Source organism: Saccostrea cucullata, unplaced genomic scaffold (genome assembly GCF_032062105.1).
Source record: "Saccostrea cucullata isolate Sc308-1 unplaced genomic scaffold, CSIRO_AGI_Scuc_v1 ctg7595, whole genome shotgun sequence".
Lineage (NCBI taxonomy): Eukaryota > Metazoa > Mollusca > Bivalvia > Ostreida > Ostreidae > Saccostrea > Saccostrea cuccullata.
In genome coordinates, this window is record NW_026927541.1 from 1 (window position 1) to 25,722 (window position 25,722).

Consider the following 25,722-nt stretch of genomic DNA (forward strand, 5'->3'; position numbering starts at 1 on the left):
TACTACATGTATACCATCGAGTATCAGCGAGACAAATTTATTTATATATTTATATATAAATGTATATAATTATTCATTTTACATTATCATTTTTTTTTAAATGATAGCGAAGTACTGAAATTATCGCGCATAGTGTTTCGTAAACAAATACAATTATTTTTTTTATCAGGTTTCAAAAGGAAACAATTTCAGTTCGGGGGCACAACCATAACTTTACATTTAAAGGCACGATCAACTTCTGAAAATTCCTTGACAAGCAAATAAATAAAGGTCATTAGATGTTATTATTGAGGGGAATCCACTTATCCCTTATGACAAGCATAAAGTAGCTATGTTTTCAATAATGTGATCTACATGTATATGTATTGTCAAATTTTTTTGTTTAACAGCAGGTCCTGTACTCTGATTATTTATTTGATACATACGTTTTTGGGGGGTAGGGATATAAACAAAAAGCACAAGTATTTGTAATTTTCCTAAAATTGTTATGTCTCTAGAAAAATAATGCATCCGTTATCTTAAGAAAAACAAAATCTGAATGCTCGATGAACGATACTTTTTCCATAGCCTTAGAATTAGTCAAGAAATATATCATTATACTCAAAGCTATATATTATTTCTTTTTATTCGAAACGAGATTAAAATTTATAAAGGGATTGAACTTTAGTAATTCTTCACAAATGCTTTTGGAACTGTTCTGTTTTAAATTATTTCATTGTACAAGTAACTAAAAAGTGGATACATAAATAAGACCGCCGAATCTAAGATTTACAATCAGTAATATAGCATGCATTCTTAATTATTAGGTTTCCATGTTAATTGGAATGATGAAGGATTTGCAACGTTCCACGCAGAATGTTGGTTCGCTTTACGGGGGATGTATAAAGACAAAGAATCAACTCTTACGAAGGAGGAAAAAGAAATGGTGAAAGAGGCTGCAAAGACAGCAGAAATCCACGACTCATGCGCAAAAGTTAAACAGGAAGCGGAACACATAGCAAACCTGATTAAAAACGCCAAATATTGCATAGCGTTTACAGGTGAGAGAAGGGCATTTATAAATTACATGTACAATGTTTAAGCTAGCGGGCATTGAAAGTAACCACCTGGCATATCTAATCAAAATTTTACTTCTTTATTGGGGTTTCTAAATGAGTATCTAATGTTCAGATCTTTAATTATTAAACGGTACATGTAAAATAGGCCACTGGCATAGGAGGAAAGTACTTGATGGTTTAACATGATTCATATAAATCAGGGGCTGGCATTTCCACCGCGGCTGGCATTGGGGATTTCCGAGGAATTCATGGCAAGTGGACAGAAAGAGACAAAGTCAAACAACATGGTAAAAAATTATACACAACAATTAATATTAATCTTAGAGGTCAAAATTGAGAAGAAAATATATCGATATACATGTACCATCCAAATGATTAATATGCAACTATATACCCAGTAATGCATTTCCCCCTGATTCTAGAAAAAATTAATGCTTAAATTTTACTACCTGTAATTTATGAAATCAAAGCTGAAGTTTCTGATTTTTTTCCTGATTAAGGAGCCAAAGGAAAATCTAAGAAACACACAAGAGACTTTCAAAAGCTCCGCCCAACTTACACCCATGAGGCACTAGTAAAACTAGTAGAAATGGGACTTTTAAAGCATGTGATCAGTCAAAATGTTGATGGACTGCATCGACTGTCTGGACTAGAAGAAGGACAGATATCGGAACTACACGGCAATACTTTTGTCGAGAAATGTGAAAAATGCAATAAACGTTACGTAAGACATTCCAGATGCGGGGGAAAAGCCACTAATGTGCCTGTAAACAAATGCAAACATTGCCGGATAAATCATCGGACTGGTCGTGTCTGTGAAGATAAGGTACTACTATGTATAAATGCATTTGTATAATTCAATTTCGACTTCATATTTTATTATAATGGAAAATAAAAGAATATTCGCAATCAATTAATACTCCCTCATTCTAGTAAAAGTAAGATTGAATCAGAACACCACAAGAGGAACAAAGCAATAATATTATTAGTGAAATTCATGAAACTTGCTCTTCCAGAAATGTAACGGATACTTGATGAACACCATAATAAACTTCGGGGATTATCTAGAAGGGGACGTTCTAAGCGGCGCTGAAGAACACGCTGAACGCTCTGATCTTGTTCTGGCTCTAGGAACGACACTTCAGGTTTCTCCAGCCAACGACTTGGTGGAAATGGGAGAAGAACCAACACGTTTAGTCATCTGCAACAGGTATGTCAAATTTTCTTTTAATGTCCAAAAAGTAAATTAAAAGGCTTTTTTCAAACTATGATTTCACAAGATGGAGAATTTTTGGGAAAAGAAGAATAGTTTTATGTTAAAGTTTGATCTGGTTTTGAAGAATTTTATCGAGTTGCATTATTTTTATTAAACTTATGTTAAATATTTACAGACAAGCAACTGATTATGACAAAACTTGTTCGGAGCTGGATGATAAAGAAGTTCCATTGGGATCAAGGGTCTTTGGAGATTGTGATAAATTAATGCGTAAAGTTATGCGATATGTTCTACCAAAAGAGGAATTAGCAAAATGGGAGCAAGATAGAGACGTTCGAATGCTGACATACGACACAAAACGAAAATTGTAGACACGAAGAAAAAGGATTATTAGATTTCTTTGATATAGATGCAATTCAGACATGCAGAAATTTCTAATTTACATCTTGTTAGCTTATGTGTCGTACACTGTGCCACTAAAGGTCGCATTTAATATCAATTTTTTTTTAAAATGTCATTGAGATATATACAGTTTTGAATAAATAAATAATATGTGTTTTACATACTTTAACTATGTATTATTTTAACAGTAATGAACATTTTTACCCACAATCGAAATACATGTACCTTTTTCTGTCAAGCAATAAATACATGTATAAAACAAACTCGGTCATTTGAATCTTTAATATCACAATTAAATATTAATGACATATTTTGTTCACTCAGTATACATGTAGATTATGGCAAAAGTGTCAAGATTGTCTGGATCAAACCTAGATGTTATTATAATAGCTACATATGTATATTTTGTTAGTTTTATGGCACAACTGGATTATACTGTTCAAGCTGCTTTCACAAGAGAGACTATTTTCTCAGCCATTGGACTTGCTGAAGGTGGGTTCTGTCCGGTAACAATTCGTCCACTTGTCTGAAAATTAACCGAATCGACGATTGACAAACCCACGTATAAAAGAACATTGACCACCGTGAACTATTTCAGTAAAATTGACTACAATAGACCGACTTTTCGGATTTCTGTAGATATTTTGTTGGAATTCACTACAAAAGCTAAATTTAAATTATACAATTAAAATATTGAATCTGGTGTTAATTACAACATTTAATTACTCCAGACATGAAATAATTTAAGCACTATGGATATTCAAAATAATCAAACATCTTTAATTTGTTCTTACTTTTTAAAAAATATCTATTAAACCACAAACAAATACTTTGTATTATATTATACCTGCACGTTTACTTGAAAGTTTGCAGCACCCACAAAATTGGCCCCTAGCTCTCTTAGTTTCGTTTCGAGTAGAAATGGCATCGCCTCTGTGAGCTTCATGAATTCTTCTTCCGCATTTGTGAACGAAGTAACAGTCTGGCCCTTTACAATGCTATCTCCATTCGATAATTTCACCGGCACTAAACCTTCAATAATGATTCACAAATATTAAATCTTTAAATTAAGCTACTTTAATAAAATATTTAAAATATTTAAAAAAAATAACTTACTCTAAGCTTGCATATCATAGTAAATTTCAAACAATATTTGAAATCTCAAAGATATCTTTAGAGAATATTTCTTTAAAACAATGAAAATTTTAGTTTAATAGTGTTATAAATGTTCCGTACCCACAGTTCCATGACAGACGGCACTCACGATAGCACCTGCTTCATAAGCTTTGGTACATAAGTTAGCGATCTCCATATTGTTTGGCAAGTCAAACATTGGTCCATGGCCACCAGCGTAAAAAATAACTTTATACTTACTAAAAAAAAAAAAAAAATACGGCTAAAGTTGAGAGAAAAACAGTGTTTTAAAAGATACTCGAGGGCTGATAAAATTATAAGCATACTTTTCTAATTAATATTTATTACTAGTTAATATGTATTACTTTTACAGACGTCCATCAGCCAAAAAAAAATTACAAGCAAATTTATAAAAGATTTTGGTGAGAATGAGGATGTATGGGGCATAAAAAAACAACCTAGATCATACATACAGAATTCAAAACTTTACTCATCTATTTTCTTTAATTTGTGGGAATATTCAACAATTTTCTTTAAAAGTTTCTTTTGCTGTACATAACGACGCATTAAGACTTTTGATGTTATATTTGAAGATCATGTACTATCAGTAAATTGTATTTACTTAGTATGAAAACATGACATCATTTGATTTGAACCAGCACAATTTTATCAAAGTATATGTGGTGTGGTGTTCGGGAAAATACCAACCAATACTCGAAATATGTCTGATAAAAAATGTAGTTGCCTTGCAATATTTGAACTATTAAAAAATCCAAAATTTTATATATTTTTTAGAATGATCACTGTTCGTTATCTATATGCACACTTCCAACGTTATGCTATACTAATTGCACCAGGCCACACAAAATGTGCATCAAACAGAAAGAGAAAGATCGAGTTTTACACATACATGTATTTTAAAAAAGACCCCATATGGTTTTTAAGGCGAAAAGAGGTTGGATTACTATTACAGAAATCTTGTATAAATTCTCCAGAACAGTTAAAACAGATATAAAAATTCGCCCTCATAATTACTCTAAAAATCTTTTAAAAGTTACAAAGTTACTCTAATAAAATTAGGAGCCAAAAACAGCGTTATTTTTTTTCAGTCAGACGATGTCCATACGAATAAAAAGCTTAGTCAGAATTAAAAGGATATGCAAATATTCCATCCTCTTAATATGTGGACACAGTTTATTTAATGTATTGTGAACATATAAATAAATCCTTACAGTAAATACTACTCTGTTATTGAATTATGAACATTCATATTCGTATGAAAACGCGATAAAGGGTCGAAGAAGAAGTATGGCATGTGGTTTTTTTTTATCCAAACTTGAAAGATGCATTCCTATTTCTTTTAAGAGATATAAACATCATTTGCTAGATGTATATGTACACTGTATTGTTGGAGGATTTTCTAGTATCCATAGATTAAATAATTGTATAAAGAGAAAAAAGTAGCGTATGAAAGGTCCACAATGAAAATGACTACGGTGCTGAAAGCTTACATTGTAAGAAGCTTTGATCTTTAATATAATTGTGTTATCTTGACAAACAAAAGTTAAACGGCCAGTTCTTCATAATACACTGGTCATTGTAGTAAAATTAGATTTCCATAACAATCAATTTTTAAAGTAAATTAATATCACGCTTTTTATTTAAATTCTTATATAAATAAATACGATTTGTCTTTGATAGTGGAACGGATCTATGGACTATCTGTGGAATGAAAACAGTAGCATGCAAGCTTATCCGCCAAAATATTTATTTTGGAAGAAAGGGTATAAATTTTATCTAAATACAACATTATCATTAAATGTTTTACCTAGGCCATTTTTTACTTAATTGGATAAAAGAACCAGCCTGCTGCGCATATTATAGATTAACAATATTAAAATGTTGATATCAATAAATGAAGGCGATTTAAATCATTCACTTATTTCCGTTTCAGTATACCTTATATCCACCTGAGAAGGTGTCATAGTCGTTTTTAATTTTTCAGCCCCGGACTTCAGAAAAGCTTGACACACAGGATCGTCTTTAAAGGCCTCTGCACTCCCTGGATCCTTTGGAATGAAAAATGAGTTCAAAATTCATTATTTATTTTAACTATGTTTGTTCCTAAAATTATCAAATGTGAACAATGCATCTAAGAAGAAAATCAATTTTAAAGAGATTTTATTGAGTTTTACCATGGGTGCTTGTCCGCCTTGTGGACTGACGAAATCAACTTCGAATCCCGCCTTGACGAAGACGTCATATGGATGCGCAACTTCCGGAAGGTACCAGCCTGTTTTCTTCCCAGTGCTTCCGAGATCGGCATGATTAGTAACTACTGTTAGAACTCGAATCTTTGCTGCCATAATTACTGATAGTCAATCGTACTCTGTAAATTAACATGTTACTGTAATTGTATTTTTTGTTCATAATTAAAGGACTGATAGTATAAACAAAACTTCGGAAATATATTAGGACCTATGTTGATTATTATGATTGGTAATGAAAATATCGATTTTCTGCACTAAAAAGAAATTGTAAATTATCTCCGTTGATCAAAATTCTATCTTTTTTCTGCAATCTCCCTTATAAATCCATGTACGTACCTTTAATAACGTTATAGTCCTTTAAAATATATTTAAAAAACTGTCAATGAAAAAAAGTATCTACAACATTCTTATACTTTATTTACTTAAATTAACATTACATAGCTAGTTGCTATTTCCATGATTTGTTTTTTAGCTGTCCTTGAGTTAAATACTGTCTTGTTGTTCTATTTACCCTTAAGATAATGTGCAAACAAAGTCCAGTCTAAGAAATGATTCTTAAAAAGGTTTACTATTACTAGATTTTATTTATAGCATTAGGAATATAATTTAGTGATACTATAGACAGCATTTTTTTGTATTTTTTTTAGTACCGTTCTTTTGAATAAAAACAAATTCCAGTCTAAGAAATGATTCTTAAAAAGGTTTACCGACCTCGTAACATTCGTCACGTGTATGCACTACTCTGAAACGTATTTAAAGTTTTTTTGGGAAGCATTCCAGACAATGTACATGTATAAACCTATAAGTTATGCTCTGATAAATTCCTGAACAGCGACAAAATATCGTGCATGTTAATAGACACCGATGAAAGAAGCATAAGCATTTTACCTGTTAGAATTTTTAAAACTTTATGATTCCTTCAGACCAATACTGGATATGAGTATTCTTCCGATGTGCCTGATTTTTACACCGCCAAGCACTTTGTCCTTATCGGTTCTTCTGCTAAATCACGGTGTCCGGATTTAAATCACCCACCCATGAGTATATCAAGAGTTAAAGCCCCCTTGATTGTCCCAGATTTTAACTGAAGCTGTTTACATCTTATCACGCATGTTTACAATGTTTGTAAAAATCCGCTTTCCCTGTTTCAACACCAACTTCTTCTATCAGACTATTGACAATGCTATTATTAACGTTTTTTTTTTGGTAAATGCATAAAAATATTACATTTACATTTTTGATTTCAAACTTTTTAAGATATTTGACCATAAAAATTGGTTGAAAAGTTAAGAACTAATGAATTATTAATGTTTATTTATTGATTGAAAAACATTTGTTCTAAATTTTGAATTTACCGGGTGGGAGTTAACACAAAAATTATTTAGAACATGACAACAAATTCAAATTTTAGAATATGTCTTTGTATCTTTTGTATATCAACCACAAAAGTTAACGTGCAAATGCTGACATGACAACAAATTCAAATTTTAGTACATGATACTGACAGGTTCATTTCTTTTACAGAAACCATTACACTAAATTAAAAAAGATTTATGTATCTCATATTGTATTGTACTTGGTTGCCAAGTCATTAAAAATTTAAATCAGACCCAAAATATTAGAGGAGTGGCTTTTTGAAGTATTTCATAGAATTTGTTTTAGTTACCATGACAACATTACGGACACGGATGGAGAAAATCTGGTCTTGGGCAGGTCTAGAGGTGCACACAAGATAGACCATCATGGGAATCACTGACGGCCTTATGTTCTGACCAGGAGAAAGAGGACTTTAACTTACTCAGACAGTGGCATTATTCACCTAAATCAAAAATGAAATTAAAGAATTGTGTACTTAAGTGTTGTCTACCTGTGCCACGTTATTATTGAAAACAGACCAAAACTATTGGAGCAAGATTTTTTTATTAGGCCTCCCTACCCTGTCTTTCGGTATGTCCGTCTACCATCAGTTTTCGTTTATTTTCTTTGCAGAAGTTGCACATATTGAAATGAAATGAAATTTGGTTATCCAGTTTAAGTCTTGTTTTGGGTAAGATCGGACTATTTTAGACAGAGTTATGCCCTTGGACTTGCATGTGCAAAAATTCCAGTTATTAGCAGTATCCGTTCATTTTCTTTGCAGAGGTTGCACACACTGAAATGAAATTCGGTATACATATCTATCATTGCCTGACGTCACGGCGTCGGGCTGTATAAGGATAGATATTTTCATAATCCGAAACTAATAGGTCATACCTGGAGAGCTATATTTTATGCAAGCTGATTTTAATTAGAATCTTTATCTGTATTTTAAAAGAAACAGTTTTCAAAAAAAGAATGATATTACTGATGCAAAATACTGCAGTGTTTACTTCCCTTACTCTTTAGCATGGAACAGATTATTCCATGTGATTCACCGCTTCAACATGTCCGTGTATCCTTTTTTCGCGCCTTTTCCTTGGCTTGTTCTGTTGTATGAATGGGTGTTCCCACTTCCATGGAATTAGAGTTTATCCTTTTAACCTCCTTCTAATGTCTCAGATTCTGTCAACAAGTAATTGTTTTAGCTCAATCTTTTAAACAACATATCGTATAATATATCAGTATACGGACATGCAACACTAAAGAAACGAGTTTTCAAATTTCTTTCCCGATCCCGCGGTTGGTTTATTCCATAAATGGACTAGTCCAATGATAATAAACAACGCATTTCAACAAAGTCAAGGTCTCCAGTACTCCAGCATGCTAGAGGTTCACGGCGAGATACTTTTGACTTGGCGCCGCGTAACCTCTAGCATCCATTGTAAAAATTCTCGCCGCTGAAACCCCAAGTGGAAAAAATTGTTTTATTAAGAAATAAGTCTTTGTATATTTACGAATGGTACGAAATAATAAAATACTCAATATTTACGATAAAACTTACGCATAAAACACTGTTAACCTCTCGTATTAGCAATAAATCCATTATTTTTCAAATCGAAGCAGAAATTGAAACGAGTTGTCTGTTCAAAATTCGGAAATGGAATACAGAAAATCTGACGAAACGAAACTAGTGTAATGCAACGAAAATTTCGTTTTCTGACAAGCAATCCGCAAAATTAATATGAAGTCAAATCGAAAGTACTTCTGGTGACAAATTGGAATATTGACAATTTCCATTAATTAACAATAATGCACAATGAATAAAATGGATTTTATTATTTCTTGCGACTTTCATACCCCATGCTAACACGTAGGTACCTGAAAATTACTTGTTAACAGTTTATTTCACGCATAATACGTTCCGCCCAAAATCTCAGGCGGAACGAGCTCGTTAGAAAATGGCCTTCGGATGTAAGAGTCCGAGGTATATAAGGAGCGTAGGGACGTTAACCGAAGCTCTTACTTGTAGGAGTAGGTCTCCAGATGCATGATCTATTATATGTCTTTGTTCAGATGCACACAATAATAAGAAAAAAGTGCAATATCTTGGATTTTTCTTTCCACACAGGTCTTAGTACATGTAGTGAATTTACGTATTTCAGATATATGATATTGGGAACCCCCCCCCCCCCCCTCCTTTTAAGAAAAAAAATTAATAAACACACATTACTACTGTTTACTTCAGTGGAGAAAATACACTCCAACAAAATGTGTATTTCATTATATTCATCTTTTAGAATGTTGACAATTCATGATTTGGTACCAGATTTTTTAATAGGTGTTACGAAGAAGTTTGAAATCAATTTAGATCGAAGGGCAGATCACTCCACGTGCAGAAAATCCCCACAGAATACCAATTCTTAAGTATGCAGTGTAGAGATGATTCTTCTGAAAGTTCATTTACACAAGGTTCTCAAAAACAAAAGTATTGCACAAAAGGTTTATCACTCTTCATGCAGATATTGATTGATTTAGTCAGGCAAGCTTTTTAAAAAGCTGTTACTTGTAAGAATATCTAAGACAAGTTCTGTTTTGTGTTTGATCCAATCATTTTGGACAAAGTTATGCCCCTTTGACTAGGAAAAATTCTAATTATTTGCCGTTTCCGTTGATTTTCTTTGCAGAGGTTGCATATATTGAGACGAAATGCGGTGTAGAGATTTATCATTTAAATATTTATGTCAAATTCTGTTCTGGATACGATCGAGGCATTTTTGACAGTTATGTCCCATGGACTTAAAGGGGCATATACACAGTTTCAGATAAAAATTTTCAAATTCATTTTTCGTTTTTACAAATATTTAAGTAAGGTCTTTCTAATAATCATCAAAAATTTGAACTTCAGTTGTCGAGATACAAGACAGAGTTAGAGCTCCAAACCTATGTTATGTAAACAGAGTTCGCGTCATGTTTTGTTAACATAGATTAATATACTATGATTTGAACTTATTTTATTGTAATATAATTACAAAGGGATTGAGCACAAGTACTGAATACTTATAACGGCCTCTCCCTATACATGTAAATTACACATTTATATTGTCACAGTTAAACATGCTATATAAAGTATTCAGAATTTGCAAAAGTAAACAAAATGATGCATTTTGCAGATATATGTATAAATATATAAAAGTTAAATAAATTCATATATCAATATTGGTACAGTAATTAACAAGGAAATCTACCAGAATGCTTAATAAATGTTTGAACTAAAGAGAAGAGATGTTCATTCTCTGCAGCACTTAATGATTCAACCCCCCATAATAAAACATGTGTATCTAGTATGTGGATTGTATCAAATTGTAAAAAATTATGTAAAAATTCATTCCTGGCGTTTGCATACTTTGGACATACGAAAAAATAATGATATGTGTCCTCAACTTTACCGCACGTGCACAAAGGACTTGATATTAAATTGCATCTATAAAGGTCGTTATTTAATACACAATTATGTCGTAGTCTGGTTTGAAGAACATTAAGTCTTCTGTTACCGCAATCAAAGTAAGAAGATGGGGCAGATTTAGATTTTTTATTACTAATTTTAGATTTGAATTTCGACATTGACTGTAAATTTCGAGTTTCAAGTGGAATGGAGTTCCATTCGTTAACTACAGTGGGAATAAACGTAGACTTATAAGTTTGTAATCGACACTTTGGAATATCATAATTTTGAGAATTTCTTGTCGAGTAAATAGATGTGTTACAGCGCATATTTGGAAGGATGTCCATTAAGTATTCTGGCACTAAATTATTATGAAGTTTGAACATTGTTTTTAATCTAGCTTCTTGTCTTCTACAACTAAGCGGTTCCCATCCCGTTTCAAAATAAAGCGAATCTTTGGAAGCTATAGTTGTTAACCCTGTTACAATTCTAGCTGCATAAAGTTGAAGTTTTTCTAACTTATCACTATCACCTTGTTGACAGCACCCCCAGACCACTGAAGCGTATTCAAGGTGCGGTCTTATGAATGATGTATACATGAGTGAGAGTGTTTTTCGATTTACTTTAAATTTTAATTTTTTCAAAAGAGACAATTTTTTGTAAGCAATAGACAGTATATTATCAATATGTGGTGACCAACTGGCATCGTGTGAAAATAGTACTCCGAGGTGTTTGTGCTCAGTAATGAAGTCTAATTCACATTGTTGAAAAAGAAGCTTAGGATATTCTATATTTTTCTTTGTGCTAAACAGTATTACTTTTGTTTTAGAGGGATTAAATTTCAATAACCATTTTTTAGACCATAGTTCCAGAGCATTAATATTTTAAATCTTTGTTTAAGTCTCTTTCAATTCTTTTCATGTTATGAGACGAATGCTGCAAAGAATTATCATCAGCAAATAATCTACAAAAAGTAACCATATTATCAGCAACATCATTAACATAAATTAAGAACAAAAGTGGTCCTAAAACTGAGCCCTGGGGAACACCAGCATATAAGGGTTTGGGTGTTGACAATAAGTTACGATGCATCACCCTTTGGTACCGACAATTCAGATAATTTTCAAGCCATTTATACAAACTACCAGTAATCCCATATGTCTTAAGCTTAAATAAAAGACCTTTGTGCCAAACACGATCAAATGCTTTTGACAGATCACAAAAAATCATACAGCAAAATTTTCCATCATCAATAGCTTTAACAATGTTATCATATGTTTCTATCAGCTGGTATACTGTTGAATGCCCAGGTAAAAAACCAGCCTGGTATTTATAAAAAAGATTATTGTCATGAAAATAATTATAAATATATTTAAACACAACTCTTTCCATGATTTTACCAACACAACTCAACAATGACACTGGTCTGTAGTTAGACATCACAGAAGGATCTTTTTTAAACAGAGGAAGTACATTTGCTAATTTCCATGCAGAAGGAAAAATACATTCATTTAGAGGTCTATTAAACAATAAACAAAGAGGTTTAGCAATAGTGAACTTTGCTGATTTTAACATCTTATGACTAATATTATCATGACCAATAGCTTTGTTTGTAGGAAGTATAGTTACAATATCAATTATTTCTTGCTCAGTAATACATACACTACTAATTTCACTGTTACATACATGATATGCCTCAGGTAATTCTAACCCACTATCATCAACACATGATACAGATGTAAAATAGTTATTAAGTGCATCTATTTTTTCTTCGTTTGAATAAGCAATATCTGTACGACCATTTTCAGATGTAAATTGTAATGGTGGAATATCAGAGGCAGTTTTGGTTTTAAAAACATCCTTCAGAATATACTATAATATATGTTCGTTCAAAGCAGATAATTTCAATAAAGAAGTTAATTCTAAATAAAATTAGACAGTTTCTAGTGATTTGCTGAATTTCATTTTGTTATGAATAAGACATTTTTTTTTTACATGTAAACAAAAACAAGGCACGAGCCCTGTTTACATTTTGAGGAACTTTAAGTTCCATATCTCGTTTGTTAATCAATAAATGATGTTAAAATTTTAGCTGATCATCAGATGTTGCCTTAGTTAGGAATTGTAAGCATTAAAATTGGTTTAAAAAATTCAGTTAAAACTGTGTCCATGCCCCTTTATAAAATTCCAATTACTTTGGGAGAGGGGCAGAAGTATTTTACATTTTGTATTTTTTATCTCTTGTTTTAGTAACCATGGCAATTAATACTATTTTTATCAAAATATGTCATGAAATAACTAACAGCGAAGTCTGACTCACATATTTTATTTTGGATATATTACTATAAATGAAGAAAAACCACAAATACAGAAATAAGTTTATTCATTGCTACAAAGTTACATTTACAAGTTTTGGCATGAAAATACAAGTCTACTATCTCTTTTGCATACACAGCAACATTTACTTAGAATGAAAAGTATTTTTACCACAATAATGATAAAAATATGCCATAAAATCTAAGTCTGGCTAGTTGTATTTGGCGCTCTTATCTCATCCCACTTTTATATCTATGGTTCAGTATTTTGTCCCTGTAGTTATGTAATTTAGATCACGAAATTTAATTGGAAGGAAATTAGGAATGTGGAAGGGGAGAAAATTATAATTTTAACTCATGCCAAGAAAACCTTAGCATTCTCTCCGTATAGCAAACTCAATAAAAGCCGAATTAACATTAATCTGTGATTCTTCCCCTGGGAGACGTGCGGAAGCAATTAATGTCTGCAGTTTTGAGGGAGGGATCTTAAAATTTACTGGGTTAGAATTATAGGTAGAATATTAGTTATTTAGAAGCCTTTGCCCCCCCCCCCCATTGTCTTTTTCGGGTGGGGGGGGGGTGAAATTAATTATAGTAAAGTAATTCTTTAATAAAATAAGCTGCCTTTCAACTTTTTTACGTAATTCAATTTCAAAATATTTTTTCTCAGTACAAATAAATTGACATCGGGTAGTTGTGGAAGTACCGCGTCGAAATATAAATAAAAGAGTACCAAATTTCCGGAAGTTTACATCATTTCCTGGTTGAACAAGATGGAGACGAGTACTGAATGGGTAGACGTTACCCGATTGGCTATGTGTATATTTTCATTTTAAAGTGAATATTTCTTTTGATTGTTTTTTTCTTATTTTCTTCAGTCCAATATTTTTTTTTAAAATAAACGTATTTTGTAAATAAAGATATTTGACAGTAACTTTTTAGGGTATTTGTACTACTTCCTGGGGTAGAAGTTTATTTTTTCTTTAACTAAGAAAGCTTAAAACCTAGGATCCACCCCCAGAAGTCTGCTGCCGTAAATTGTCTTGCTGGCGTTTTGGGAATATGGGTGATTTGCATCAATTACACTTTTATTGACTCCATCGCTGTCGAAATCGGACGAGATTTCTTGGCATGGTATATTTCAAATACATTTTATTCAATAAATTTCCTCTTATCAACTTTCCACACTTAAATGTTTCATTCTTTCTTTCAGTGGTCTTAAGCTGGTCCTCTCATTAAATCAGGTCTTAGAGAAAATAACTTTAAAAAGTACATTGAAATTTTATTCATTTCATTATACAAGTTTTCGAGGGGCGTAATCGTTAGAGTGTTTGCTTTCGATTCGGAGAGAAGAGTCGAAGAGTGTACCCTGGGTTCAAATGTACTGCATGTTACGTGGATACCGGTTTTTATCACTTGAACCGATGTCTCGTGTTGCAGTACTTAAGATCCTTAGCTGCTCAAAGACCTAAGTTCAGAGTACAGGAATAAATTCGTAACTCTCTTACCGGCGTCTAAAAAATTTTAAAGAATGATAAATAAGCAATCACAAAATACTAAAAATGTTTATTTTTGTTTAACGTCCTTCACATTTCACTCATATCATGAGACACAATGCACCACTTTCCGGCAGAGCTTCAAATTTGGACCTATTTGTAACATTCAAGGCCATTGAGAAGTGAATAATATATTTTGTGCCAGCATCTACTTCAACAATGGACCTCAATTTAAAAGGTCTTATTCGAGGTACTGGCCTAGGGCCATAAATCCTAGACGAGCTCACTTTTGATCTCATTCTCACTTTTTCCAAAGGAATTAATAGTAGAAAAGTGAGGCCGAGATCAAAAGTGAGCTCGTCCAAGTTTTATGGCCCCCCAGGCCTGGTCTCCACGTCCCACAGTAGGATTCGAACACGCGACTTCAAAATCATCTCGGAGCCTTAATCCGGGATCTCGAGCATTAATGAAAATTATTCATATATATGGAATGAGATATAAATGCAACGAAGTTTTCAACGTTATTATTTGTTGGTTGAAGCAATTCGATAGTTGAAAGAACTTAAGTTTTTGCGGTTTCAAATATGTACAATGTTTCCTTACAGCTCCTCTTAAGAAAATTATAATGAAATACCATGGTGCCCGTTTTTTTTCAAAGGGAAACAAGGAGGGCCAAGTGTTGAACGGGCGCGCCAAATACAACTAAACCTACATTTTGCTCGTGTTGACATTTCTTCTGGAGTGATTTTTAGATCCATTATAGTCACAGTCCTTTCCAACATGACGTACATTTATTTTTTCTTGTTGTGGAACGCTAACATCTTGTATATTGTTGGGTGCGGGAGATGAAGTCATAGAACAGTTAGAAACATTGACTGGATCTGGGATATAAATTCCAATTTCTGAAATTGCCCGATCGCTTTCAGGGTTTTTCTGACCACAAATAACTATCAAACGATATAGTAGCAACAGCATTACCAGAGCGTTCTTAGCAGTAAAGAAAATAATAGCATAATTGACAAGATGGTATGTGATTATAACAAATAATCTGATCGTCAAGAATGGACCATCTTGCATACACATTGTTACCATGGTGCTCCAGACTTCACTCGAAACACATTTCTCACAGCCTCCCTTTCGTCTTCGTTTTGGAGTGCCTGGGCCAGTTTCCTCATCGGTATCGTGAAGCGCAACGCGGGGTTTATTAGAATTCTTGGTCGCAGTTAACACGAAACAAAACTGCACCAGGCTGATGGTCCAGATAATCAATATGGCGTAGGTCAGTTCGAGGTTTTTACGAACAACATCTTCATCAAATAAGGTGAAGAACTCTGTGATATCCGAGGCTATTCCAATGAAGACAAACAAGAGCTGGGAAAGTTCATTTCTCGAAATTGTTCCTCGCGGTAAAAGCCATCTTCCAACGATCATAAAATAAAGTAGAAATTGCTCTATCAACAAAACCCAAGTGTCTGCAGGTAACGAAATGGGAATGGAAACCTAAAATGTATATACAAATTATGGATTCATTTGCTATGTAAACTAATGTGCAATTTAATAAGATCAGACCTGTCAAATTATCGTACACCAGGATAGATTTCGGCTAATGATTCCGTTGCCGTAGCGTTGTTCACTCCTTGCTTGACAGCCACATAACGCTCTCGTCTGTCCAACTCCAGAAGCCAGATAGAAGGAAGAGTTCCTCCGAGGTAGAAAAAGAAACACGGACAAAACCTTTAACAAAAAAAAAAAAAATCAAACACAAACCTGAAATCGTGAGATACTTGGCTGGTTCCAAAAGAAGTTGTCAACTTGAACGTTTATGTATATCCAGGAAACTTAAAATGTTAAATTTTGATTCATCCATACAACTAGATATTAATTCATTTATTTTAGTGATACTGAATCTTTTATGAAAATAAAGTGATCGGTATGGCACTAGAGTGATTGATTAATTGTATACTGTTTAACGTCCCACTCAAGAATATTTCACTGATATGGAGACGTCACCATTGCCGGTGAAGGGCTGCAAATTTAGGCCTATGCTCGAAAATGTTAACTTAAATTCAATTTAGTGACACTATGACTTTACCATTTTTAACTGTAGTATAAAATAGACAACTTGAGTTTACTATTACACCTTTACTATTACACTGCATAGTAATTGTTTTGCTAGGGTAGTTGAAGGGCTATTCGTCAAGACTGTCATAAACCCAGAATCCCCCCCCCCCCTCCCCATCGTCTCAAGCCACGGTCCGGAGTCCGCATATAACTCTCTCCTACCCGTGGCTGCTTGATCACAAAAAATGTCGTAATCTTGAATATTTACGCCTCTTTATTGTGACGTCATATTCAGTCAGTGGCAAGTTTTGTTTCCATCGCAATTGAAATCAACAACTGACGTCAACAGTATACAAGAAATATTTCCTTTACTGCGATTGGATATTGAAAGGTCGCGATAAAGTTCATCTTCCGACTATGCTTTACTCGCATTGGTCAAAATTTTAATGAGCTACGAAGAATTCTCTCCTCGTTCAACCACGGCCAGAATGGGAGAGGATCGTACATTTTGGCCGTGGTTTGCGACGATCCCCCCCCCCCCCACCGTGTATGGCTATAACCTCACAGTTACGCAATATTTTTGCAAATCTTGACAGATATATATGACTGCCGTCATGAGAAAAGGTACTTATCTTTTGACGTCACAATACTCTGTCTCATAAAACGACGTCAAAGTCGCGGTATTGTAAACACGGAAGTAAATGTTGTCGACTACGTTTCGTACACAAGAAGTAAAACTGGATTTCAAAGTGTTATGAAAATTCTATTTGTATTTGATACGTACATTTCTTTATAATGTTATTATAAAATTATAACTATTTAGTACGTAAATTCACTGATTCAGCCCCGTGGGGATCCGGGTTAGAATAGGTCCTCAGTACCCCTTGCTTGTCGTAAAAGGCGACTAAATGGGGCGGTCCTTCGGATGAGACCGTATAAACCGAGGCCCCGTGTCACAGCACGTGTGGCACGCTAAAGATCCCTCCCTGCCCAAAGGCCCTGAGTGCCGAGCATAGGCCTAAATTTGCAGCCCTTCACCGGCAATGGTGACGTCTCCATATCAGTGAAATATTCTGGAGAGGGACGTTAAACAGTATATAATCAATCAATCACTGATTCATAATTCTATTTAATTAAGTATGTAACTTGATGTTGATATATGCAACATTAGATATGACAGCGATAAAAATAATATCTATGACTCGTCTGAATAAATTAAAGATGCTGCATATTTGTTTTCTGAGCAATTTACACATACATGCTTAAATTTGATTCACGATAAGAAGTCTTTATATAAAACGTTATTCCATGCAAATGTATTTTTTTTTTCAGAGAGAGCGAGTATTACCCTTCTTTATAAACGCTACTTTTTGCTGTAAAATTTATACCATAATTTAAAATGTTAAGTCATTTTAATTCAATCCATGGTTATCATACTGATGTACCCCGATTGCCAGACCACATGACATGTCGATTATCAAATGAGTCGAAAAAAGGGGGGATAGGTAGACAGGTAAAAAAAAAAAATTCGAATACCGGTAAAAAAAACAACCGGTTAAATTTCAAGCTAAAAAACATAACTCCTATCTGATTGGATATAGATACTTGTAACATGAGAGATTAAAACCTTATACAACAACAATAAATAAATAATTCTATACTAAATTAAAAGTGAGAGAATATGCTAAGAATAAAGAAAAATACTGAGGATTGGGATGCCATAACACTTTGCTAAAAATAAATTTTGTTTCAAAAACTAATTTGAAATTATGAAATACATGTAAATACATGCAGAAGAAATGTATGGTAAAAGTTGCTGTTGTTTTAATGTCCCCCGCTTGAAAAGTGGGGGATATTAATTTGGGTTTGTCCGTCCGTCCGTCTTTCTGTCTGTCTGTAACGCTTTCGTTTCCACATGATATCTCGAGAACTCTTTGAGCTTTTGCAATGAAATTTAGCATAGCAACTCCCTGTGGACTAAAGAAGAACCCTATTGATTTTGAGGTGAAAGGTCAAAGTTCAAGGTCGTAAATTTATACATTCTGTCTGTGTATAACACTATCATTTCCGGGCGATATTTCAAGAAGATTTTGAGCTTATGCAATGTAAATTTATACAAAAACTCCCTAGGACCTCTCTCACCCCTCTCAAAGTGCCCCGACCCGTTTGTTTTATTAATATTTTATAGTATTACATGTCGCTATTTTTAGCACAGGGGCATGAGGAGAGTTATTGCGTATAAAACAGGTTCTCGGCGGACTTTATGTTTTTATTACATCTATTAAAACTGTTTAAGAAAGGCTAAATAAATCAAACACCATGGATTGTGTTATCTTCGCTAGCCAAGGGTTTCTGATACGCTACTCTCCTCATAAAGTGCATTCATTTTTATGGTTTCCCAACCCTCAGGAGCTATGGGGATGGCACCATGAGTTTCATAATTTTTTTCCATTTACCAATGTTGTATGCGGAAATTGATTGAAATTGGTTCTGCATACACTAAATTAGATGCAGGCCATTTGAACAAAGCAAAGTGATGCCATATCCTTCGCTTTGAAAAAATATGAAACTCATTAAGATCCTTAAAACGGTTAATATCAACTCGGTCTCAGAACTTTTCAAATACCTCTCTTAGTTTAGACTGATCTTAGTTCAAAAAATGCACGTAGGTGTACAATACTGCCATTAGTCAAAGAAATCTGACGTTTTCTCTTTTATACGATTTTGATAATTTGTTTTATTCTAAATGCCAGGAAAACGTCAGATGCGGCACCATTACGAAAACGGGAAATTTCGCCGTCTCAAACCGGAGTTGATTATTCGATACTTGTGAACCGAACTATTAATTGCCGAAATCAGAATTTACCACGAGCACACAAATTCTATAATAATTTTTATGCCCCCGTAGACGAGGTTTCGGGGGAATATAGTTTTTCTCGTGTCCGTCCGTCTGTCTGCCTGTCTGTTTGTCCGCAAAAACTTTAACCTTGCCCTTAACTTTTGATTTGGGGGAGCTATGAATTTCAAGTTTCACATGTGTATTCCTTGTGACAAGACCTTTCTTAGGGTACCACCAAATTTGACATTTTGACCTTGGAGTTTGCCCCACTTTTACACAAAAATTCCAAATTTACTTTGGCCATATCTTTTGAACAGTAGATACTAGGACATTTATACTTCACATATATATTCTTTGTTGAAAGACCTTTCATTGGATTGAAAAAAAACTGTAACCTTGCCCATAACTTTTAAACGGTAAAGGATAGGGCTTTCAAACTTATTAATATATATAATTCTTATGAAAAGACCCTTCACTGACTTTTAAAAAGCAAACCTTGACCATACCTTGTAAAGGGTTAGGGCTAGTGCTTTGATACTTCATATATTTATTCCTTGTGACAAGACCTTTCATTTGATAGCAAGACCTTTGACCTTGGAGTTTGTCCTACTTTCAAAAAATTTTAACCTTGGCCATAACTTCTGAACGGTAAGGGCTAGGGCTTTCATACTTTATATATGTATTTAATGTGGCAAGACTTTTCATTGGATACCAGTTACCTTCACCTTTTGGCCTTAACCTCGGAGATTTTTGTACTTATGAAAAAAGTTGAACCTTTGCCATAACTTTTGAACGCTTAGGGCTAGTGATCTCATACTTCACTTATGTAATCATTGTGAGAAGACCCTTCATTGGATACCAAGAACTTTGACCTCGGAGTTTGACCTACTTTTACAAAGCAAACCATGACCATTAATTTTAAAGGATTAGGGCTAGTGCTTTCATACTTTACATATATCCTTGTGACAAGACCTTTGACCTTGGAGTTTGACCTACTTTAAAAATTTTTTAAAACTTGGCCATAACTTCTGAACGGTTACGGCTAGCAGACCTGCCTACCCTTTTCATTGCAAGGGTGTAATTTCAGTACATTTTTGGTGGAATTTCAGATGTAAAAGTATAATCAATCATGTCCTATTTTTTTTTACTATAATACTTTTTTTTTTAAAACAATTGAAATTGTACATTACTAAACAAAGCTGGTATAAACCTTTCTTAATTTTCCGAATCATCTGTTGGCAAAAAAGTGTAAAATTCCAGTATCCTATATCAAACTCAATTCAACCAAACACCTTTCATGGAGCATTCGATCAATTTGTATCAAATCACTGAATTGAAGGCTTGCGTTTGAATGTTAAAACAGATCCTACATTATAACATTGTGTTTTATCTTTTTTACACTCACATTTCTCTATCTTGTGCTAAGCAATGTTAAAATAAACTTAATTGGGCATAAAACGTTTTTCAATATCGTTTAATAGTTAACGTAAGTAGTGCCTTCTCGTCTTCCGAATCTTCGCCATACCAGTTTACATGTAACTTCTAGTTATAGTATGTACATTATCGAACAAGTCCTCTTTGAATTACTTTTATAAGAACTTCTCATTTCATTTCTCTAAATTTAGACGTTCATAATGGAATTTTAACCAAAATATCAAAACCGTAAAATTAATTTAAGTGGCGTAATAGCGTAATTTTGTGGTAAAAAGCGGAAGAATTACGCAAAAAGCGGAAGGGTAGGCAGATCTGGGTTAGGGCTTCCATATTTACATATTTTATTGGATACCAATGACTTTGACCTTGAAGATTTCCATACTTATGAAAAAACTTTAACGTTGGCCTTCTTTCATATTTCACAATTGTATTTCCAGTGAGAATACCCTACTTTTAGCACCAATATATTAAATTTTCATTTAAGAGAAGTTTATTCTTTGTTATGTTGCCATACGGGGGCATCAGTGTTTCACAAACACATCTTGTTTTTATAGGAATCTATAGGAAAAATCCTCTTCTAAAGAATGGAAAGGCCATAAATTAGTTATATTGATATGGAAGCATCATTAAGTTGCGTCGATTCACATTTGTTCACATCATGATTCCAGGGATAAGAAGGGGCCACCACGAGGCTAAATGTTTTTACAAAGGAATACATGTATATAGGGGGAAAACTCTGTTCTAAAACAGTAAAGCCATTGTTATAGATATTATTCTCAGACAGTTTAAAATTCAAGTCCTACTTTTCCATACTTAACTGATTTGTGCCTTTTTATAGCCAATATGCTCAGATGAGCGATGTGGCCCATGGGCCTCTTATTATTTTAATGCACCTTAAACAGCTAGCGAGGAAGCTACTATTTGTTTTTAAGAGGGTTAAGGCTTTATCTTCAAATGACCAAAGTCGCCGTACGCCTACACGGCTTATTGAATGACCAAACAAAATTTCTTCTTTTTTTCACGACAATAGGAAGAGATTTACAGTAATTAAATCCACAATTAGAGTATTAATTAAATGCAATAGGAAGTTATCATAGGCCCATCCATGTTATGTTAACCATTATCGTGTTTTCCATTCTAAACAAAATTTAAAGTTTATGGTTGTATTAAGAGCAATTGATAAAATATTATAGATAAGTATGCATATCTTTTTGTGTTTCGCTGTTTCAGGTTTTATGGACTAAAATCGTCAATATCAATGTACGTATATTTGGTGCTAAATAAAATATTTGTATATCAATTACTTACCACTTATATTCCATTCCCTTTCTCTTTATGATGGTTATCAATGCTTCAATGATGAATGCAACATCCGCAACTGCAAGCAACCACAACCATGTATTGTTTGAAATACTTACTGCTCTCCAAACAGCCAAAATACTGTGCACTAGCAACACGACCCGCACTAAGAACGCTTTTACAATATTTATAAATAACATAGTAAAATAAGTCCAAACGACTCTAGTGAAATATACCGATGTCTATTTCATTCAAAGGGAACTGGATAATACTATCCCAAAATTGATGAACTGCATTCTTTCACGTCTAAAATGCACCCATTGTATTTGCTAATCACAACTAATATTTGTTCAAGTGCAGTTAACGAGATAATTTCAGTTTTCTATCCATCATTTATCGTTCACAGAAACAACTGGGAGGAAAAAATAATAGAGGTCGCAAGTAGTTAATGAGTTTAAGGTGGTTCGGTTAATATTTAATGTGTGTTCGTGTGACGCGGGCAAGAGAACCCCTGATGACGCTCTTCAGTTAAAAAAGATTTGGAAAGACTGTCGATTTTTGTATGGTAAATACATCACATAAAACACCATGTCAACATTCATTTTGCCTGTGGAGGAATTAATTATTGGCATCTAGAATTTCTAATTAAACGGATCGAAAATACACTTAAATCTAATTATCACAAAACCAGCATAGATTTTCTAATCTGCCTGCACTTAACGTGAGTAAGTAAACAAACAGCAGGTTCCATTGGGAAGGCGACGATCGGTTTAAAACAAAGAAATGCTCATTATAATAATGTTGTATAAAGATATAATTAACAGAATGTATCCTTACACTATTTCTATTAAATTTTAATATTTGATTAGCTTATAATTATGTGTAACAGTTAAACTCATGACTTGTATAGTCTATATTTTAAAGTTATGCATATGAAACACATGAATAAGTAATAAATTCTTAATTTATCTTGGTTTATTCACCCGATTGCCTACAAAAGTTATTTAGCGGTCACTCAGTTTAATGATTAAAAAAAAAGAAAGAAAGAAGATAGAGATGACATCGATCGTTCTTCTGCCCTTTACCTTTATAATGCATATAAATAGTGCCTTTGTATTATTTGAAAGCATAATTATTAATTTCTTGTAATTAATATGTTATAAAGGACTCACTGACTAGTTAGTAATGTATTCCAGAGCATCAACGATAATGGGAAACATGGGATAATTATAAATTATCCCGTGTTTCCCACTATCGTTGATGTCCCTGGTATGCTATACTGACTAGACTGATTCCTTATATTTTATTTTAATTGTGAAATAAAATTGTAGATTTAGATTTTAAACATGTATACATAGATTTAAATTACACGAGGACTCACAGGCCAATTTCAATAGTCTTCACTCACTGACGTCAAACACAAAGGCAGTCGCACGAGATTTACAAGCATATTTGGCCGCCTTAGCGTCAGATATAGAGACAGATGCGCACGAGATTTGAATGCATATTGGGCCTCCTTGGCTCCTGACCTATCGATCTGCCTAATATACATTCCGGTAAAATTATCAAGATGGGCCACATCGCTCACCTGAGCACATGGGATAGTTAAAAAACAAATCAGCTCAGTATTGATAAGTTCACTTGTTGGGGGAGGGGTATATGAATTTTATATTACTTGAGAATGTCACTATATCATTAAAGCATACATGTATAATTTTGCCACACTTGAAAGATTTTCCAACACATTACTTAATCTTCCATTGTGACCCCTCGCTAACATCCCCCCAACCTTATATGTATGAATTAAAATTTTCACTACTTGCAGATGCTTACATGTCAATTTGACTAAACAAAACTTTTTCTGTTCTGGAGAGGATTTTTTATGTATATATTCGTATTTCTTATGCAAAACTTTGATCCCTCATTGTGGCCACATCCCAACCCCGTGGGCCATAATATGAACAAACCTGAATCTAAACCACCTGAGGATGCTTCCATTAAATCCATATAAAAACGAGAAGTCTCTGTCGAGACTGTAGCTCTACTGGTTTGTACTTATCAAAAAGGATGAGAAAAGAAACCATTGGCATCAGACCAAAACTGTAAAAGGAGTAGCGTTTTAAAGGAATTTCACAGACATTTCTATTTTTAGTAACCATGGCAACACCGTTTATCGAAATCAAAAACCGATGCACTATTTTATGTATCTCAGTGTAGTGTACTTGTATGCAAAGTAATATTGAAATCAGACTAAAACTGTAGGAGGAGTAGCATTTTAAACAAATTTCCCAGAAAATTCTATTTCTAGTAACCATGGCAACACCGTTCATTGAAATCAAAAACCGATGCACTATTTTATATCAGATCAAATCTGAAGAAGGAGTAGCGTTTTAATAGAAAATGCTATTTTTAGTAACCATGGCAACACCGTTCATCGTAATTAAAAACCGATGCACATTTTATGTATCCTTATATAGTCTTCTTGTGTGCCAAGTTATATTGAAATCATATTAAAACTGTAGGAGGAGTAGCAAGGAATTTTACAGAAAATTCTATTTTTAGCAACCATGGCAACACCGTTCATTGAAATCAAAAACCGATGCACTATTTTATGAATCTTAGTGTAGTCTACTTGTGTGCCAAGTAATATTGAAATCAGATCGAAACTGTAGAGGTAATAGCCTTTTAAAGGAATTTCACAGAAAATTCTATTTTTAGTAACCATGGCAACACCGTTCATCGAAATCAAAAACCGATGCACTATTTTAAGTATCTTAGTGTAGTCTACATGTGTGCCATGTTATATTAAAATCAGACCAAAACTGTATGAGGAGCCTTTTGAAAAATTGTTTACAGACAGACGGACGGACACCTTACTATTTCATAAGCTCTTCTGGTCTCTGACCAGTAGAGCTAACAAGAGGCCCATTGGCCACATCGCTCACCTGAGCACTGTGTCTAGGAAAAAGTAGAAATTGGTTTATTATTGAAAAGTTTAAATCCAAAAGTAAACCCAAGACCAGTTATGGTTTTGCTATTCTTGAGAAGAAGATTTTTAAGAATTTTCCTATATATTTCTATGTAAAACTTTGGTCGGCCATTGTGGCCCCGCCCTACCCCCGGGGCTCATGATTTGAACAAACTTGAATCACAACTACCTGTGGATGCTTCCATAAAAATATGATCAATTATGGCTTTGTTATTCTTGAGAAGAAGATTTTTAAGAATTTTCCTATATATTTCTATGTAAAACTTTGGTCGGCAATTGTGGCCCAACCCTACCCCCGGGGTCATGATTTGAACAAATTTGAATCTACATTACCTGAGGATGCTTCCATATAAGTTTCATCTTTCCTGGCCCAGTTGTTCTTGAGAAGATTTTTAAAGATTTTTCCTA

General features: G+C 33.7%; 3 protein-coding genes across 3 annotated transcripts; 1 reads left to right on the forward strand and 2 right to left on the reverse strand.

The window, feature by feature from the left end:
- Positions 1 to 806: 806 nt before the first annotated feature.
- On the forward strand, positions 807 to 2,890 carry LOC134274749 (NAD-dependent protein deacetylase Sirt6-like; the record flags this gene model as incomplete). The annotated part of the gene is made up of 5 exons (XM_062756984.1): positions 807 to 1,040; positions 1,259 to 1,345; positions 1,559 to 1,884; positions 2,075 to 2,268; positions 2,450 to 2,890. Coding segments are annotated over 5 exons (1,037 nt in total), but the record flags the coding sequence as incomplete, so codon positions are not given.
- A 49-nt stretch (positions 2,891 to 2,939) lies between these two features.
- Positions 2,940 to 7,154, reverse strand: LOC134274747 (uncharacterized). Its single transcript, XM_062756982.1, has 6 exons — positions 6,969 to 7,154; positions 6,006 to 6,199; positions 5,770 to 5,879; positions 3,913 to 4,049; positions 3,524 to 3,708; positions 2,940 to 3,202 (listed from the first exon to the last, which is right to left on the reverse strand). Exons 2-6 carry the CDS (start codon positions 6,174 to 6,176, stop codon positions 3,116 to 3,118), a joined length of 690 nt encoding a protein of 229 aa, XP_062612966.1. The 5' UTR covers positions 6,177 to 6,199; positions 6,969 to 7,154; the 3' UTR covers positions 2,940 to 3,115.
- Positions 7,155 to 15,400: 8,246 nt separating this feature from the next.
- LOC134274748 (transmembrane protein 26-like) lies at positions 15,401 to 22,602 on the reverse strand. The gene is made up of 3 exons (XM_062756983.1): positions 22,335 to 22,602; positions 16,279 to 16,426; positions 15,401 to 16,192 (listed from the first exon to the last, which is right to left on the reverse strand). The coding sequence occupies exons 1-3, from the start codon at positions 22,523 to 22,525 to the stop codon at positions 15,401 to 15,403; spliced, it is 1,131 nt and encodes a 376-aa protein (XP_062612967.1). The 5' UTR covers positions 22,526 to 22,602.
- Positions 22,603 to 25,722: the final 3,120 nt, after the last annotated feature.

Bases quoted from the DNA above. Each gene is read 5' to 3' on its own strand.
- LOC134274747 (XM_062756982.1), bottom strand. From the start codon at position 6,176: ATGGCAGCAAAGATTCGAGTTCTAACAGTAGTTACTAATCATGCCGAT. The intron at 5,880-6,005 runs GTAAAACTCAAT...TTCATTCCAAAG, and splicing joins AAGGCGGACAAGCACCCATG to GATCCAGGGAGTGCAGAGGC. The intron at 3,203-3,523 runs GTATAATATAAT...GTTAATTTTCAG, and splicing joins ACTTTCAAGTAAACGTGCAG to ACAAGTGGACGAATTGTTAC.
- LOC134274748 (XM_062756983.1), bottom strand. From the start codon at position 22,525: ATGTTATTTATAAATATTGTAAAAGCGTTCTTAGTGCGGGTCGTGTTG. The intron at 16,427-22,334 runs GTAAGTAATTGA...TTTTTGTTAAAG, and splicing joins AAGGGAATGGAATATAAGTG to GTTTTGTCCGTGTTTCTTTT. The intron at 16,193-16,278 runs GTACGATAATTT...TATACATTTTAG, and splicing joins TAGCCGAAATCTATCCTGGT to GTTTCCATTCCCATTTCGTT.